At 40.0% G+C, this 19,445-nt stretch overlaps 2 protein-coding genes across 4 annotated transcripts in view; one reads left to right on the forward strand and one right to left on the reverse strand.

The window, feature by feature from the left end:
* PARP14 (poly(ADP-ribose) polymerase family member 14) overlaps nucleotides 1-11,202 on the forward strand; it is a 42,243-nt gene extending 31,041 nt beyond the window's left edge. For both annotated transcript variants that reach the window (XM_049628290.1, XM_049628292.1), the window contains 5 exons: nucleotides 1,029-1,235; nucleotides 3,935-4,534; nucleotides 6,048-6,181; nucleotides 9,842-10,016; nucleotides 10,595-11,202. In XM_049628290.1, coding sequence (XP_049484247.1) covers nucleotides 1,029-1,235; nucleotides 3,935-4,534; nucleotides 6,048-6,181; nucleotides 9,842-10,016; nucleotides 10,595-10,884 — 1,406 coding nt within the window. In that variant the 3' untranslated portion in view covers nucleotides 10,885-11,202. The remainder of the gene's footprint in view (nucleotides 1-1,028; nucleotides 1,236-3,934; nucleotides 4,535-6,047; nucleotides 6,182-9,841; nucleotides 10,017-10,594) is intronic.
* Nucleotides 11,203-14,890: 3,688 nt separating this feature from the next.
* Nucleotides 14,891-19,445, reverse strand: part of HSPBAP1 (HSPB1 associated protein 1) — a 60,053-nt gene continuing 55,498 nt past the window's right edge. The window contains exons 7-8 of one of the 2 annotated variants that reach the window (XM_049628297.1): nucleotides 17,110-17,220; nucleotides 14,891-16,982 (exon numbers count right to left, since the gene is read on the reverse strand). In XM_049628297.1, coding sequence (XP_049484254.1) covers nucleotides 16,443-16,982; nucleotides 17,110-17,220 — 651 coding nt within the window. In that variant the 3' untranslated portion in view covers nucleotides 14,891-16,442. The remainder of the gene's footprint in view (nucleotides 16,983-17,109; nucleotides 17,221-19,445) is intronic. The other variant, XM_049628298.1, reaches the window with a different exon arrangement.

Consider the following 19,445-nt stretch of genomic DNA (forward strand, 5'->3'; position numbering starts at 1 on the left):
AACCATAGCTTTGCAAAGGAGAATTGATCTCTTTTCCTGATCATCTAATAAAAAAAAAAAAAAACCTGAACAAACCCATTTGTTTAGTTTTGTACAGGGTTTGTCTACATTCCCACAAGTGTCTATGTAGCCAGGCCAGAGTGGTCTACTCTCATTTCTGCATTAGAGGTGGACACCGTCAACAGGGAACATCCAAGTGGGCTGTTAGTCTACCACACCAGGTTGGTCAAGGGATTTTTACACTGCTCCCCATTGTGATTTTCCAGTTGCCATTTATTTGTATGTGACTGCTTCCATGGCTTTTCATGGGACTTTTCAAGGGACTTTTCATGATCTTACCTGGGCATTAGGCTTGGGAAACAAGATATGGAACGTGCTATACAAAGAAAAAGACTTGCTTAGGTGGCACCTCAAACCTAGAAAGTCAGCTAAAATCTCACTGAGTGTTCTAGAAAATATTTCCTAGAGGCTCATGGATAACTTGTGTGCAAAGAATTATAGATTATAACAGATAGTTTACAGCGCCAGGTATCTTACAAAATTAGCTTAGTTTAAATCAGGTCCCCAAAGACATCTGGAAGAATAAAGATACATGCATATAGTCAGGTGACTCTGAGCAAAAAAGAAAAAGAGTATGATATTTCTACATATATTAGAATATTTTGCTTTTTATGGACCTTTTGAGGACACTAATGAGCTGAGAATAGTTAATTATCCTTGTAACACAGAACACAGTGAGGTAGGGTCAGCTCAACAGAGTAGATATGAACATCAGAAACCAAAAGTTAGATTTCTGGGTCCTTTGTTCATTGTTGGGCTAGTGACTTCCTGACATCCTGGAATAGAAGCTCCCTGTTGCATCTAGGACCTCAAAAGTGTTTGACCGTGCATTGCTAGAAAAGCCTGAGATGATGAAAGAGTTGGGCAGGGGGGGCATTCATTCTGTGAGGACTGGAATCCCCAACTTACTGCTCAGCCTCCCCAGTTGGGTCTTTACCCCTTCCTGTTTTTATTATTTGCTTTTCTAGGAAATGCCAAACAAGACCCAGGTATGGTTGCTGATGCCATCATTGATGCCATTGAAGACTTTATCCAAAAAGGATTTGTCCAGTCTGTGAAAAAAGTTAAAGTTGTTATCTTTATGCCTCACCTACTGGACGTGTTTTGGGCCAGCATGAAAAAAAGAGAACCATCTCTGACTTCTCCCCAACAGTCTCTGCCGTCTAAATTAACATGTGAGTTGACCTTTTTTATGAAATGCATATTCCTAATATGGATGTCACATGAGAAATAGCTAATCTTAAACATAACTATCAGAAAGAGAAATTAAGAAAATAATCCCATCTACAATTTTATCAAAACGAACAAAACACCTAGGAATAAATTTAACCAAGAAGGTGAAAGACCTATACTCTGAAAACTATGAGACATTGATGAAAGAAATTGAAGATGACAAATGGAAAAAATATACCATCCTTATGGGTTGGAAGAATTAGTATTGTTAAAATGTCCATACTACCTAAAGCAATCCACAGGTTCCATGCAATCCCTATCAAAATTCCAAAGGCATTTTTCACAGAAATAGAACAAACAGTCTTAAATTTGTACAGACCCACAAGGCCCTTAATAACCAGAGAAATCTTGAGAGAGAACAGAGGAGCCTGGGTGGCTCAGTCAGTTGAGCATCTGACTCTTGATCTTGGCTCAGGTCATGATCTTACAGTTCATGGGTTCAAGCCCTGCATTGGGCTCTGTGCTGGCAGCTTGGAGCCTTCTTGGGATTCTCTCTCTCCCTCTCTCTCTCTGCCCCTCCCTTGCTTGCACTCGCTCATGCACATGAAAGAAAGAAAGAAAGAAAAAAGGAAAGGAGAACAAAGCTGGGGACATCACACTTCCTGATTTCAAACTATGTTATGAAGCTATAGTAATAAAAACAGTATGGCATTGGCATAAAAACAGACAGATTAATGGGACAGATTAGAGAGCCCAAAAATAAATCCACACATATACATATCTTCTTTGACCTATAGTGGGGTTACATCCTGATAAACCCACTGTAAATTGACAATGTCATAAGTCATAAATGCATTTAACACACCTAACCAACTAAACATCATAGTTTAGCCTATCCCACCTTAAACATGCTCAGAACACATTAGCCTAGAGTTGGATAAACTCATCTGACACAAGCCTATTTTATAGAAAAGTGTTGAACATCTCGTGTAATTTATTGAATACTATAATGGAAGTGAAAACGGAATGACTTTACAGGTACAGAATGGTTGTAAGTGTAGTGGTTTTTGACCCTCACAATGCCTGGCTGGCTGGAAGCTATGGCTCACTGCCAGTGTCCCACATCACAAGAGAGTATGCCACCACATATTACTAGCTCAGGTAAAGATCAAAGTTCAAAGTATAGTTTCTACTGAATGAGTATGATTTGCATACTATCATGAAGTTGACAAATAGTAAGTTGAACCATTGTAAGTTGGGGACCATCTGTGTGGTCAATTAATTTACAACAAAGGAGCCAATGGGAAAGGATATCTCTTCAATAAATAGTGTTTGGGTGCTTGCTTCAGCAGCACATATGCTAAAATAAATGGTGCTAGGAAAACTGGACAGCCCCATGCAAAAGAATGAAACAGGATTACTGTCTTACACCATACACAAAAATCCACTCAAGATGCATTAAAGATCTGAAACCATAACACTTCTAGAAGAAAACAGGGAGTAAGCTCCTAGATATCAGTCTTGGCAGTGATTTTCTTTGGATTTGACACCAAAGCACAAATAGCAAAAGCAGAAAATAAACAAGTGGGACTACCTCAAACTGAAAAGCTTTTCATGGCAAAGGGAACCATAAACAAAATGAAAAGGCAACCTATGGGATGGGAGAAAATATTTGTAAATAATGTATCTGATAGGGGTTAATATACAAAGGGGTTAATATATAAAGAACTGTGCAACTTAATAGGAGAAGACAAATAATTGGATTTAAAAATGGGCAGAGGATCTGAATAGACACTTTTCTAAGGAAGACATACAGATGGCCAGCAGGCACATAAAAAGGTGATAAACATCACTAATCATCAGGGAAATGCAAATCAAAACCTAAGGAGAAATCACCTCACCTGATAGAATGGCTAGTATCAAAAAGACAAGAAATAACAAGTGTTGGGGAGGATATGGAGAAAAGAAACCCTCATGCACTGTTGGTGGGAATGCAAACTTGTCCAGCCATTGTGGAAAACAGTATGGAGGTTCCTTGAAAAATTAGAAATAGAACTACCATATGATGCAGCAATTCCACTTCTGGGTATTTATCTTAAGGTAATAATAAAAAAACTATCTTAAAAAGATTGTCTGTACCCCCATATTCATTGCAGTAGTATTTACAAAACCAAGACATTGAAAAACCTAAGTGTCCACCAACAAATGAATGGATAAAGATAATGTGATATATATATATATATATATATATATATATATATACACACACACACACACACACACACACACATATATATACATATATATATATATGTATATATATATATATCAGACAATGGAATATTATTCAGCCATAAAAAAGGAGGAAATCCAGCCATTTGTGACAACATGGATGGACCTTGAGGGCATTGTGCTAAATGAAATAAGATGATCTCACTTAATATGTGGAATATTAAAATACAAACAAACTGTTAGATACAGAGAAGAGATTGGTGGTTGCCAGAGGCAGCAGGGGGTGGGATTGGGAGGTGAGGAGGGATGAAATGGGTGAAGAGGGACAAAAGGTACAAACTTCCAGTTATAAGATAAATAAGTCCTGGAGATTAATGTACAGCACAGTAACCAAAAAGAGAGAGAGAAAGAAATAGCTAATCTTCCTTTCTTTGCTTTTCTTTTTTTCTTTTTCTTTTTCTTTTTTTAGCATTTATGGGGTCCTCGAGTCAATCTCCCCAAAAGCAGAATCCTTTGGTTTTGAAAAAGAAAACAGAATCAGCAAGTTTTCAGGTGTGTGGTGAAAATGTAAAATGTGTGGAAAACGCTCTCACCTGGATACAGGATCTGATTACAAAGGAACTGTGTCCTTACACCAATGAAGATGAGTGTATCAAAGATTTTAATGAAAAAGAATATCAGAAATTGAATGAGCTGCAGGAGAACTTAAATATTGCCATTTGCTTGGACAGTAAAAGACCTCTGATTGAAGTTTTTGGGATTGGCAAAGATTTGACAGAGGCTAGAAATGCAATTGAGGAAATGATCAAGAGAATTAGATTGGCCAAAGAACAGAAATCCCAGGCAGATTTTATTAGTGAATTTGTAGAATGGCAATATTATGACAAAGACACTTTTCATAGTTTTAAGAAAATAATCAATCTGCAATTGGAGAATGCAAGGAAGGCAAAAAAAAGGATAGCTGTTGTCAAAGTTAATCACCAGACCTACACCGTGGACCTGTGCAAGTACAGTGCTATAGATGCAGGAGGACGCAGTTTACCTGTTCGGCGCCTCATGAAATCTGAAGGTGAGTCAAACCTGTGTGCTTGTGATCCATTATTTTACCCCTACTTTGGGCTTAACACTATTTGGTACATACATCGAAATTGTACTCAAGCAGATCAAATTCAGGTAACTCTTATGGGATAAAATAGAAAACCTGGTGTCTGAGCTTAATGCACTTACATTATGGCTGGGGAAACGTAGCATGGATGCACTCAACAGTCTGAGGCTGACCATCTTAATGGTGACAGTACCCAAGCCTTGCAGTTGTTCCCATCTCTACAGTTTATCAGCTTTCCAGAGCCAGTTCTGCTGCAGAGATAATGGCTCCTTCAGTCAGAAGAGGGAAAGCCGTGGGCTTTAAAGAAAAGTGGCTCAAGGTTTTCTAGAACAAAAGGAGAAGACAGCCTGGTCAGAGTGGGCACTCTCTCTGTGACTGATAACCTGGAGAGCACTGGGAGCTTGTAGGATCTTCTCCCAGAATTCACTTCCTCTCCTGCCCTGAACATAAGTCTTCCTCAATGCATGCATCAGGAGGCAGCCTTGGAATTCTCTGACTGGATCTACTCCCCGAGAAGGGACTGTTTGTGTTGTGTAGATAGACATTCCTGCCTTTGAACCACACAGGTCCTGCACCGAAAACTAGTAAATTGGCTTCTGGTACATTATCTTTATCTCTCATGAGATCCGTGTGAATGAATTCCTCAGACTCTGAGCCACCCTAGGGGAATGACAAATCAAGTATGATATTCTGTTTAGCAGAAGAGAAGACAGCAAAACCTGCCAGCCACCCAGCTCTTAAGGATGGGGAGAAAAATAATGAATAGATGCGGAGGGCCTTGTGGTAGTGAGGCGTTCCGGCAAAATTCCACACTTTTCTAACAAGACCATTGTAGGGAAATAATTTATTGTTAAATTATTAAATGATGACAGATTAGAGGCTGAACAGAATATGCAGCTTGAGTTACACCACATCAGCACTTCTTAAATCCGAGCATGATCAAAACTTGTTAAGATGCAGGTACATGGGTTCCACCCCTCAGAGAGTTTGATTCAGTAGATCTGTGGGTTTTTTCTTTTTCTTTTTTTTTTTTAACATCTATTCATTTTTGAGAGAGAGACAGAGAGAGAGACAGAGAGAGAGTGTATGAGCAGGGGAGGGCAGAGAGAGAAGGAGACACAGAACCTGAAGAAGGCTCCAGGCTCCGAGCTGTCAGCACAGAGCCTGATGTGGGGCTCGAACCCACACCCACGAGATCATGACCTGAGCCAAGTCAGACACTTAACCTAAGATGGAGCCATGCAGGCGCCCCTGTGGGGTTTTCTCTTAACAAGCATTAAGATTGGTTCTGATGTAGGTTGTCTGTGGGCCATGCTTTGAGAGACATTCTCTGAGAAAGATAAAAACTTCTTGAACACGTTGAGTTAGGAGATAATAAAGTAAGAACACAGATGATACTCAGTTCTTCAGAGCATACCAGGAGCGTGTGGATGGGCCTTCCCAGGTGTGTGGGAGTCCTCAAATGTCCTCTTTGCAGTTGGGATCCCTGAGCACTGGAGTGATATGAAACAGCAGGATGTCTGTGTGGTTGAGCTACAGCCTGGTCATGCAGAATATGACACGGTGGCAAGCAAGTTTAATCAGACCTGCTCGCACTTCTACATAGAGAAGGTAAGCCTTCTGCTGACATGGAGTTTCTTAAGAATGGTGGAGATGAGTGGCATCATGGTCCTGGATAAATCTACAAATACATTTGCAACCACATTGTTTTCCCAGAATTAGAATATTTTATGGCAATTCGATTTTTGATTGTAGATTCTACTCCCATCACTATAATTACAGAGACATTAAGATTGAGATCGTGTCAGTTATTACAATATAATATTAGATTGCGATATGATGTTAGAATACTAAAAACACGTGTTGACTCAGTGAGGAGCTGGTTAGTAGTGATCTTGAAGAGACAGCTGACAGTAGAAGCCTTCCCAAAGGAAGAAGTCTTTTCCCAAAGAGGAACCAGTTAGTGACCCTGTAGAGGAAGAAAACAGGAACATCCCCCCAAAAAGAGGAAACTCTCTTCCTCCAAAGGAGGAGCCACTCAGCAGCGGACCTGAAGAGGCTGCTGACAGCAAGGGCAGCAGCTTCAAGAAAAAGAAAAAGTTCCAAAAGCTAGCCCAAGAAAATGAAAACGGACCCACAGCAACATTCCCCCACCCACCCTGATATCCCAGCAGAAACGAATTCACAAGAATCTGTGAAGCAAGCTAGTAAAAATTCAAAGATAGAGCTGCAGGGTTGGATTCGATAACTAGAAAACACCACAAAGACACACAGAGGCCCTCAGATCAGGATTCTGTGCTTCTGCTCCACCATTCACACATCAGCAGCACTCGCTTCTGTGATTAATTCCAATGGCCCTTTCCTTGTTCGTCTCCCTCATTTTGGCATCTTCCACTTTTAAGCTTCAGTGTTGCTCTTTGAAATTATGTTCCCATTTGACCTCTATGGCAATATTATATTAATGCTTTCTTCTTTAACTAGTTTTCCTTTTGTTATCCCTGTTATTTATTTCTTCTCCAAACTGCTAATCCTAGCTTTGCCCATAGGATTTATAGTTTGCTCTTCTGTCTCTGTACTTCATCAAGAAATGTTTTTACCCTTCTTGGCTTCAGCTGCTATTTCAATGTTGACAGCTCCCAAATCAACATCACCAACCTGGATCTTTGATCATACTCTACAACATGTATTTTTATTTTTTATTATTTTTTTTAATGTTTATTTATTTTTGAGAGAGAGAGACAGAGACAGAGCATGAGCAGGGCAAGGGCAGAGAGAGAAGGAGACACAGAATCTGAAACAGGCTCCAGGCTTTCAGCTGTCAGTACAGAGCCTGACGTGGAGCTCAAACTCGGAATGGCAAGATCATGGCCTGAGCCAAAGTCAGATGCTTAACTGACTGAGCCACCCAGGCACCCCTACAACCTATACTCAATGGCCTAAAAATATCTCTGCTTTAATATCTGTCTGCTAAATCAATTTCCCTAAATCTAACTCATCTCACTGTTTCCCTTTCCTTCCCCACTTCTGTCCTTGGTTCCACCACTTTCTGAGTAAAGTTAGAGACCTTTGGGTACCTTCCCTTCATCCATCAAAACAAGTCTGCCAATAAGGCCTGCATTTTCTTTCTTACCAAATTTTCTATTTCTGCCACCACTCTGTTTATTTATGTAGTTAAGCACATAATAACTCAAAACGATTTGAAGCGTCTTAACAAGGATATATATCATATCTTCAGATAAAATAAAGAAAAATGGACAAAAAAGAAAAGGAGGGTAGGAAAAATAAGATAATACAGAGGTATTATCATTTACAAAAATATATAACAGGAGTTCCTAGGTAGTTATTAGAAGGACCACAGATTTGTTTCCTTGAGCTTCCTGGTAGACAAGGCAAAGAAGTAAACACGCATTCTTGAGATTCATAATTTTCATAAATCAGAAAGAAAATCATGTAATCAGGAGACTCACAGCTTTTCACGGTACTGAGACTGGCTACTGAGAGATTTATCCTGTGAATCAAGTCCTGGAGAATATTTTCAAAATCATCCTCACAATAAATTCAATATCAAACTTTGTACCACAGCTTCCATTTTTTAATCCTCAACGTAAACCATTTGAGCAAAAACAATTCTGAGGTACCAAGACAGTGTGATTCAGGTGTGTGGCACTTTGATGGTCTGGTTCTGCAATAACAAATATGTTTCATCTCAAATATCAAGTACAGTCATCTGGTAGTGGCTGACTGGCACATTTTGAGGAGATGCCAAGTCCAGATTGAGCAGGACTGTCCGGTGGACCAGCCATGTCTACAGTGGGCTCTGGAGGTTTGCCATGTGTTAGTGGACGGCCAGAGAAATGATTTTACTATTTTTTTGTAGACACTTTTTAAAAATAAAATCTTATGTGAAAGTCCAGTGTGTGAAACAGATAAAAGTAGAGCTAGGTAATACTTAAGACACCTCTTTGGAAATCCCTGACAGTATGAAAGCACTAACAGGAAAAATAGGTGGCTGTCATCCTCCATGACTATTAGGACCTGGGACTAAGACTTTTAACATCCATAAACTTACACATAGATTCAGTAATTTTGCCACATTTGCTTTTTCTCTCTTACTCTCTCAGGTTTTGCTGAAGCATTTGACAGTAAGTTGCAGACTTCATGACACTCATAAATATTTTAGCACATATTTCATATGAATAAAGACCGTCTCCTAAATAACAGTGTTATCCCATATAAGAAAATTAACAGTAATACAGTAATATCTAATAGAGTCCATATCCAAATTTCCCCAATTGCTTTCTTATTACTCCCCCCTCTCCAAATATGTGTTCACACACTGCATTAGGTCATTTTGTCTCCTTTGTCTCTTCTGATCTAGAATATACTCTTGCATTTTAAAAAATCATTTTTCATGATGCTGAATTTTTTAAAGAGGTTAAGCCAGTTGTATTATAGAATGCCCCACATTCTGGCTCTGTCTTGCCTAGATTTTCTTTTTTCTTTCTTTCTTCTTTTCTTTTCCTTTCCTTTCCTTTCTTTTCTTCTCTTTTCTTTCTTCCTTCCTTCCTTCCTTCCTTTTTTTTTTTTTTTTTTTTTTTAAGAACCCAAGCAAGTTTGCTTACAGATTCTAGATTTGTCTGATTCCTCCTGGGTCCTGCAAGCCAGGACTCAAGGAATTTCCCCCACAACCCTGGAGGCCACCTCCCAAAGAGAATGGATGGTCAAAGCATAACTGTGGTCTGCAAGCAGATCCTATCCCACCAGGATTTATGCCCCACTCTTCCAACTGGACCAGAGATTGATTTTCATTAATTAATTTCCTTCTGGACCAGACCCTCTAGCACTTCTCCCACAATTAGAACATGGCTAACCAGGTGAACCAGTGTCCCAAAAGGACTGAGGAGGAGAGAGGCAAAGTGACAAAGTGACATAGACAGAAACTGAACTGCCCTTGAACTGGAGGTGAAAAGCAGGAGTTGGGGAGGCTTGGTCAGCCAACTTCACACAACGAGGACTTAAGATCCTAAACGCTGTTTGCTGTCATGTGGTACATAAAAGATGTTAAAAAATGAAATTAATATTCTTCCCACGGTCTGTTTTTGTGAAACACTGGATCTAAAAAGATTTCTGAATGCAGAAAGGTGCCATCTGGCATTGAAATTGTTGTTTATTTTAATTTTCATTTATGAAAAATAATGGTCATGTTTCATTTGCTGTATCTTGCCAAAGGCTCTTGGCACCGACAGAATATTTTTCTTTATTGATTTGTAGATTGAGAGGATCCAGAATCCAGATCTTTGGAATAGCTACCAAACAAAGAAAAAAGCCATGGATGCCAAGTATGGACATAAAAACAATGAGAAGCAGCTCTTCCATGGGACAGATGTTGACTCAGTGCCACATGTCAACCGAAATGGCTTTAACCGCAGTTACGCTGGGAAAAACGGTAAGGCAGCAAGCAATCTGCCTGCTACTAATGGGGTGTCAGCTGCGAGAACCCAACCTGGGCAAGGGACAGTGTGGTTTGCAGGGTTGGTGGCTGTGCTGCAGCCAGAGTTTCAGGGTTAAGAGTCATTATGTGTCCTCCCAGAAGGACTGACTGGCCCTCGGGGGTGGAGAAGTGATTTTTAAAAATTAAAAACACATGAGGGGCACCTGGGTGGTTCAGTCAGTTGGGCGTCCAACTTCAGTTCTGGTCATGATCTTGCATTTCACGAGTTTGAGCCCCGCGTCGGGCTCTGTGCTGACAACTCAGAGCCTGCAGCCTGCTTCAGATTCTGTGTCTCCCTCTCTCTCTGCCCCTCCTCAGTTTGTGCTCTGTCTCTGTCTCTGTCTCTGTCTCTCTTTCTCTCTCTCTCAGAAATAAACAAACATTAAAAAAATTAAAACACATGACAAAAATTCTTAAGAGGCTTTGGAGAGAAGAACTGAACGTTATTATAACATTATTTGACGTACCGGGTCAATATGTCAGATTATAGACTAAATTGAACTTTTAAAAAATGTCTTTCTTTATCTTCACAGCTGTGGCATATGGAAAGGGAACCTATTTTGCCGTCAATGCCTGTTATTCTGCCAGCGATACATACTCCAGACCAGACAAAAATGGGAAAAAGCATATGTACTATGTGCGAGTACTTACTGGAACCTACACACGTGGAAATCAATCACTGATTGTGCCTCCACCAAAGAGCCCTGACAACCCTACTGATCTGTATGACACTGTCACAGACTGTGTGCATAATCCGGGTTTATTTGTGGTATTTTATGACTACCAGGCTTACCCAGAGTACCTCATTACTTTTACATATTAACATCTTGGTATCCTTCCCAGAAGACATTGCTCATCTATACATACTGTGTTGTAAAACAAGTTCAGATTTTTTCCCCCCTCTTAACAGCATTTTCTAAGATCAAAGGATACTTATCACTGAAATCAGACTTTCTTCAGCTTCTCCTTCATAACTGGAATGTACCTCTCTTGAGAGCAATAAATTTGAGAATTTAAATCAGATAACTTAGTTGCAACTGTTTGTCCACAACTGTGGACATCAAATCTGTAGAAGGAAAGAACATATTTGTATTTTCAGGAAGGAGAGAATAACGTTCATCTTATAATCTGATTTTTTTTTTAATGTTTATTTCTGAGAGAGAGAGAGACAGCGTGTAAGCGGGGGAGGGACAGAGAGAGAGGAAGACACAGAATCTGAAGCAGGCTGCAGGCTCTGAGCTGACAGCACAGAGTCTGACGTGGGGCTCGAACTCATAGACTGTGAGATCATGACCTGAGCTGAAGTCGGACGCCCAACCAACTGACCCACCCAGGCACCTCAGAATAATGTTCATCTTAAAGTCAGAGGGCACAGCCATGCAATTTTAGCTGCTGCTGAAGGAGACAGCTGGTATCACATTGGGATGCCATATTCCTTGAGGAGCACAATATTACTGAGCACAATATTACTGTAGGATTGCTGATTTCCCTGAGGACAGGGATGGTGTCTAACTCATTTTGTTTTTTTTTTAATCCCTGGGCTGAGGTCTGTGCCTTATGTAAACAGAAGCTCTAGAAACGTTTTATAAACCAACTAAGAAAGAGAAAGCATAGTCAGACTCCAACCCAAAGTAGGAGCCATCTCTTTTACATCCTAGACTTTGCCTTAAATTGAAGATTGTACGACAGGGAATAGAACCATGACAGGTGGGACAGCTCCAGTCAGGCTTCTGGAATCACAGTGCAGATGTGCCCCACATGGTTCAGGGGCTGTGGTCTAGTTTGTGGCCCAAGGGAGTTGTGTCCCACCCACTTGTGCAGCACAGCAACCCTGGCTCAGACTGGTCCATTTGTATGTTGACCCCAAATCTGCCTTCATCTATCTTCTGTTGGTCTTAGTTCTGCCCAGTGACAACAGTGAGATAAGCCTGCCACACTGTCAGCATGAAACCCTTCTACTATGTTAAGATTAAGGGTTAAGATTAAACCCTTCTACTATGTTCTAATGTTATTAAATAGCATATTTTCTTTATGCACTCAATTTTGATTATTTTAAAGACTTGTGCATAAATAAACCAAAGGAATCAAGCAGTCATATTGCTAATTTGTTAGCTCAGTATCTATTAGATAGTAAAGTGTTGTGGTTTTTTTTTTTTCCCCCAGGTAAATTTTAGATTCAGACACTATTCATTGAGCACCTAGATTGTACCAGGTAATATAATAAGTGCTTTCACATAGAGTATTTATTTTATTCTTTCAAACAATTCTATGAGGTAAGAATATATCCCCATTTTATTATTTTTTTCATGTTTATTTTTATTTATTTTTAGAGACAGAGTGTGAGTTTGAGGGGTGGGTAGAGAGAGGGAGGGAGAGAGAGAATCACAAGCACGCTGTGTGCTGTCAGTGCAGAGACCTATGCGGGCTCAACCTCACAAACCATGAGATCATGACCTGAGCCAGAATCAAGAGCTGGATGCTTAATGGACTGAGCCACCCAGGCGCTCCCATATCCACATTTTAAAGTTGAGGAAACATGCTCAGAGTGAAGAAGCTTCCTTGCCTGAGGTCACCTAGGTAGTAGTCCTCAGAGACAGAAACACAATCTTGGTCCTTGTGTCATCAAGCCCTTTGCTCTTCCCATTACAGAATATGGCCTCTGATTAATGTTACCATTTCAGAAACAGCTCAGGTTATCTATGAATGACCCTCATATTTCCTTGGCTTTTTCCTTCTGCCTTTGATTTCCACTATAGTCTCTTCCTTTGAAACTCTGTAGGCCAAGAGACTAGACTGATGCCAGGGGGTGTCGCTAGGAGGCTAAAGGCACTCTTCCTTGGCTGCTGCGAACTACCTCACTCCAAGTTTGGGAGGCTGAGGGGGCCACAGGTACTGCTTCATTAATGGACATCTTGAAATTTTTCTTGCTGTTGCTATTTGTTTTTTAAGTGGATTGGCAAAGACTCCTTATTGTTTAGGAGTGGCTTCACAGCCACTGGTGTCTGAACGCAGGCTTGACAATGAATGTAAGAAATAAAAAGGAGAGACCTGCTCTCTGATTTGCTCTTGTTTTCCACTGGTTTGGTTAACTCAGGGCAAACCTGAGTATCAGGGTGTATTGCACCAAAGTGTAATGATCCTGTCAGTAAATGTCATAGTTATCCTCAATCTAAACAAATGTATGTCATTTACCTCCTTTTTGAATAAAATATTTGGAAAATACATTTGGTGGTAAACCTCTTTATCCTTAAGGGCAGATACAGGAGAGCTTGATGATAAACACAGGCCACTGTTGATACAAGACTACAACTAAACACGAGAGCATCAAGGGGTCCTCAGAGTGTTAATAATATTCAGCTGAAAATTACAGTAAGGGCACAGTACAGGATTAGTTCAGTAAATCTGAAGGGCAAATTGACCCCAATAAGAAGTCCCTGCTAAACCAAGCCCACTTTGAGACTGTGAGAGGTCTTGGGGGTTTCCCCTAGGGCCAGAGATTCTTAAATATTTTTGGTATTTGAATCACCTAAGGTGTTTGCTGAGCTAACAAGTTCTGGCCCATCCCAAAGGAGTCAGGTTCTGTAGCTCTAGAGCGGTGCCTAGAAATATGCATTTTCAGCAAGCATCTCAAATGATTCTGATATCCTGATACTCAGAGCCATGTAGGACTTTCAAGACTCCAGGGACTTTTGCCTTCATGGGCCCCTTACTCCATAAAAAGTAAAAAGTATTAACAATTACACTTTGCAACTGAAATGATATAACTGTGAATGCAATTGAAGCTGAATTACATGTTTTTTGTTTGCTTGTTTTTTTTTTTTAATTTCAAAAGAATCTAAAGCATTTTGGGGAACTCTAAAAGCTCATGGGCTCTAGTCACTGTGCCAACTGGACAGGTTCGCCCTGCTAATGCCTGGGTACTTTGGGTGTGATGCTGAGTCTGTATTCTCACTAAAAATTTTGTTTGGAGTTCTTCCATTCTCATTGTGAGCAGAGCTGGAACCCACTGCCCTACCCAGATGTGGCCCGGTCCTGAAAACAGGGGAGAATAAGCCTGTATTCTTTGACGCCTCTGGCCTCTGCAGGGTCAATGCATTTATCTAATAATTTCACTCACTCAGGCATGCTTATCTGAGAAATGCAGGATGAAATGCGATCCAGCTCCTTTTGGTGGCTGATGGCCTCCCCCTTTTACTGTCTTTCCTCACTACCATACTCCACACATAGCCAGGATCTCCATCTCGATAAAATCAGGAAATATCTCCCATCACCCACTTACACTTAGAAATCCATTCATACCAATGTCCTAACTCTCTTCCCAGGTCTCAGCGTGTCAAAGACTGTTACCTCTAACTGAATTAAATGTTTTATTTCAGAATATATTTCAAATTTCTCTGACCCCAACCTACATGAGGACATGAAGAAATATACTTTATATCAGGCCTAGCACACACACAAATATAACTGAAAAGTTTTATGAAATACACTTATCCTGGAAAAATACTTCTCCTGAAAAATTGTATGAAATAATACACTTTCTAAAGAGTTCACTGAAATCACCTATTCTGTTCCACTTTTTAAAAATGCTGGTCTTGGGGCGCCTGGGTGGCGCAGTCGGTTAAGCGTCCGACTTCAGCCAGGTCACGATCTCGCGGTCCGTGAGTTCGAGCCCCGCGTCAGGCTCTGGGCTGATGGCTCGGAGCCTGGAGCCTGTTTCCGATTCTGTGTCTCCCTCTCTCTCTGACCCTCCCCCGTTCATGCTATGTCTCTCTCTGTCCCAAAAATAAATAAAAAACGTTGAAAAAAAAAATTTAAAAAAAAAATAAAAATGCTGGTCTCACTTACTATATTAATATGTCTACTTCTGCAGTAAGGATCCGCTTCCCAAGGGGAACAGACATCTTGCCCTTGGCCACAACATCCTTTACTCCAATGTATTTGATGGAGTATTGCCAAAAAGTTCTTTTTATAATCCACTCAGCCCAATATTTAACAAGCCCCCAACAGTATGCTGGACACTCTGATCAAGGCTCTATGAATACAGTAATAATCAAAACCAGGTCCATACTCCCATGGAGTGACATTCTGGTTAATAAACAATAATTATATAAATAGGTAATTCAAATAAATAGGTATATAGTGGTCAATTGGTAGTAAGTCCTACAGACAGGTTTCTTCCAGACCCTTCTTTTCCTAGGCATGTTCATATAACACCTTCCTCTCTTCTAGAGGGCATATACTTTTTTTTTGGATGTACTGATACCCTGAGTCTGAAGACTGAGAAGGATGGAGACAGTTGTCAATTCATCTGAAAAGATTACTTTGCTTGGGGTACCTGGGTGGCTCAGTCAGTTGAGCAACTGACTCTTGATTTTGCCTCAGGTCACGATCCCAGGGTTGTAGTATCAAGCTCTGCTTTGGGCTCTGTGCAGAGTATGGAGACGGCTTGAGATATTCTCTCTCTCTCTCTCCTTCTGCCCCTCTCCCCCACTCGCTCTCAAAAAAAATATTATTTTGCTTATCTTTTCTGTTATATATTTGTTTCACAAATGGTTACTCAGAAATCAACATACTTTTCTAATTCTAAATTCTTACTTTGTAATAGTAATAATTATCCCCAGATCTTCTTGCAAATGTAATGAAAGTAGGTAGGATCAATTTCACTAAATCAAACTTTTAGTTAGTTTCAGGAGTCAGTAACCTCCAGTGCTTTTCATTCCCAGGACTGGTGTTTCTAGATGTCTCAGTTCCTTCCATAGAGAGGACTTATATTGGACCCCCATCTACTTTTTTTCCTGCTCTAGATGGCAGGGGTTAACCAGTGAGAATTCTGCAGGTGTCACAAGTGTGATCACTTCAGATCAAGGCTAGAATCCACCCAATGGATGCATTAGGCCAGGGTTTGTCAAACTTTTTAAGGAGACAGACAGTATTTTCAGCTCTGTGGGCCAGCTGTCTTAGTCACTACTCAACTCTGACACTGTAACTCTAAAGCTGCCATAGACAATATGTAAATGAATGGCATGGCTGTGTTCCAATAAAACTTTATTTACAAAACAAGCAGCAGGCTGACCTCTGCTTGAGACTGCTGAAGAGATTACTTTCTGTTAAGAACACCTGGGACTTGAGGTAGGCTGAAAGGATAGGATGGGACAGGAAAGGCAAAGTCACTGAAGAAAGAAGGCCCAACAAATAACAAAGAGCCAGTCTGTCCAAGGAGCAATGTTCATGAATGAAGGTGGCAAGAGACTGAAACACAATTAGGTAAGAACAAGTACATTTATAAGCATGTACCATTAATTTTTGCTCTTCCATCTTTTATTTAAAAATCACACCGTTTCAAAAAATATTTTAAAAGTATTATTTTTAAAGCCATTTTCCTTAGAACCACAAACTTCTTCCTTGTATCAGAAGCTGTGCCACTATCCTGGTTACTTGTGGGTTCAGCAAGCAGTCTAGCAAGTCATCTGTAGAAATAAGTGTTTGAGAAGGAGCCATATTACTATTTGAAGCATTTTGCTCCACAATTGCATCCTCACTTTTACTCATCATTCGTTGCCTCTTGGTACAATGCAATTTTCCAGAGTGTTCTCCATCTTCTCCAACAAAGTCTTTACCATCACCTTCAAATATACTTCCTGTCTTTGAGGGTAGTTCTTCAGAAGTCAGTATTACAGGAACCAGATCAGGGCCAAAGAGACTTGCTGCCTCCTGTTTTACCACTCCCAAGCTTAAGTCCTGGCCACCTGTCTGTTCCATCTCCATGTGATTGTGCACATTTAATCCTTCCTTTTTCATGTGCTCTCTGTTTGTTCTCAGTGCTTGGATTTCTACTACCTTAGATGTTCTGTAATAATCGAAAAGGGCGGAAACAGCTCTATTTAAGTACCGACAATTGACTTCATGGGATGTTTCCTCAACCTAAGGAAAAAGAAAAACTCTTTAGAATGGATATGTGCATTTACATGAATTAGAAAGCAAATGTTCTAGCCAGGGTCGATTTATTACAGGAAATTAATTGCCATGATGAAATCCAGAAGCGGCCTACCTCAGTTGGGTTTAACCAAGCTCTGGTATTGTGTGGGTCCTCTGCAGTTTTGAGGGCACACACAAGTATGCGTGTGATTGCCTCTTCTACCCGGGCTTGGTGGTCCTCTTCCTGAGTCAATATCAAAAAACACATTTTTTTTCATTTGTCTGTATGTCTCATGGCTTAAAACAGAATAGAGTTTAATTGTGTGTCCTATTGTCTTATTAATATAAGCTTTGTTATAGAAGGAATGAACATGTTGTTGGAAGACCACAACTTTTATGTATTCACTATCACCTGCCATCTAGAAGAGCTGCAGAATATTTCACCAACCAAACGGAAGTATTATCTTGTCTATAAGACATAGGCCTTAAGTATGAGCCATCTTGTGATGTTTTTTCCAATTTTTTCCATTTGTTGGCATGTTTAACATTTTTTTTTTTTAAAAAGCACTGAATTTGATAAGCTAATTGAGGAATGGAAGAAAAATTGTAATAAACATTCTTGGCCACAAGAATGGAATGGCTAAAAGTCCAAATACGTTTTTTTTAAAGATACAATAAGCAAAGACTATAGCGTTAATGATAAATTACATTAAAATCAACTTCTGTTCATCAAAAGGCACCAAAAGGGAAAAAACAAACCAGATGTCTGTAACACATAAAACTGGTAGGAGATTAATATCCAGAATATGTAAAGAATCTGCACACATCAGTAAGACAAACAACCCAATCTTTTAAAATGGGAAAAAGGGGGTGCCTGGGTGGCTAAGTCAGTTAAGCCTCCAACTCTTGATTTTGGCTCGGGTCATGAGTTCATGATTCATGGGTTCAAGCCCTGCACCAGGCTCCACGCTGACTGCATGGAGTCTACTTGGGACTCCCTCGCTCCCTTTATCTCTGCCCCTCCCCTGCTCATGCTTGAGCTCACTCACTCTCTCTTTCTCAAAATAAGTAAAAATTTTTTAAAAATGGGCAAAAGACATGAAGACAAGCATTTCAAAAAAGAGCAATCACATGACTAATAAACATGAAAATATGCCATGAATAATAAGGAGATACAAATCAAGAAACTGATGAAATTGGTGAAAGAGAGTCTCATAATTCCAAGTGGTGGAGAAATGTGCATTGACAGACTCACTGATGGTGGGAGTACAAACTGGGACAGCAGTTTGGAAAACATGTTGGCATTATCTTGTAAAATTGAGTGCTGTATACTCTACAGACCAGCAATTCTACTCCTAGAGAAGTACATAGTTTTTAGAGAAACTCTTGTACATGTGTAACAGAATATTCTATTTATAAAAACAAAAAATAGGAAACACTCAATTATCCAGCAACAGAACAAAGAACGAATAAACTGGGTACATTAATATAAGACAGTATTATACCACTGTGAAAATGAATTAAATCCCCATGATAAGACACCACTTCACACTAGAATGGCTATAATAAAAAAGAAAATATAAAGTGTTGGTGAGGAAGTGGAGAAATCAGAATCTTTGTACACTGCTGGTGAAACAATACTGCTTGGGAAACAGCCTGGCAGTTTCTCAAAAGGCTAAACACAGAGTTGCTATATGTGATGGTTAATTTTAAAGTTTATTTATTTTGAGAGAAAGAAAGAGTGATTGTAAGTGGGGGAGGGGTATAGAGATTGGGAGAGAGAGAATCGCAACCAGGCTCTGTGCTGTCAGTGAGGGCTTGAGCTCACAAGTTGTGAGATTATGACCTGACCCAAAATCAAGAGTCAGATGTTTAACTGACTGAGCCACCCAGGCGCCCCTGTGATGGTTAATTTTATTAGTCAACTTGGTTAGGCTATGGTACCCAGTTGTCAAACCCTACCTAGTCTAAATGTTGCTGTGAAAATACTTTATAGAGGTGATTAACCTTTACAATCAGTTGACTTTAAGGAGATTATCCTCAATAATGTAGGTGGACCTCATGTGAAGGCCTTAAAAGCAAAGACTAAGGTTTCCTGGAGAAGGGAATTCTGCCTCATGATTGTAATAGAAATCTTGAGACCCTGAGTGAGTAGGTTTCTGGTCTGCCAGCCATCCTACAGATTTCAGACTCCAGACTTAAACTTCAACTCTTGTCTGAGTTTCCAGCCTGCTGGCCTGTCCTTAGGATCCATTAATATAGCATATGATCCAGAAATTCCACTCCTAGATGGTCACACAGGAGAAATGAAAACATATGTTCACATAAAAAACTGTACACAAATGTTAACAGTAGCATTATTCATAATAGCAAAAAGTCGACACAAGCCACATATCCACCAGGTGATGAGTAGATAAACAAAATGTAGTATATTCATTCAGTGGAATATTATTCAGCCATAAAAGGGAA

This window comes from Panthera uncia, chromosome C2 (assembly GCF_023721935.1).
Source record: "Panthera uncia isolate 11264 chromosome C2, Puncia_PCG_1.0, whole genome shotgun sequence".
Classification (NCBI taxonomy): domain Eukaryota; kingdom Metazoa; phylum Chordata; class Mammalia; order Carnivora; family Felidae; genus Panthera; species Panthera uncia.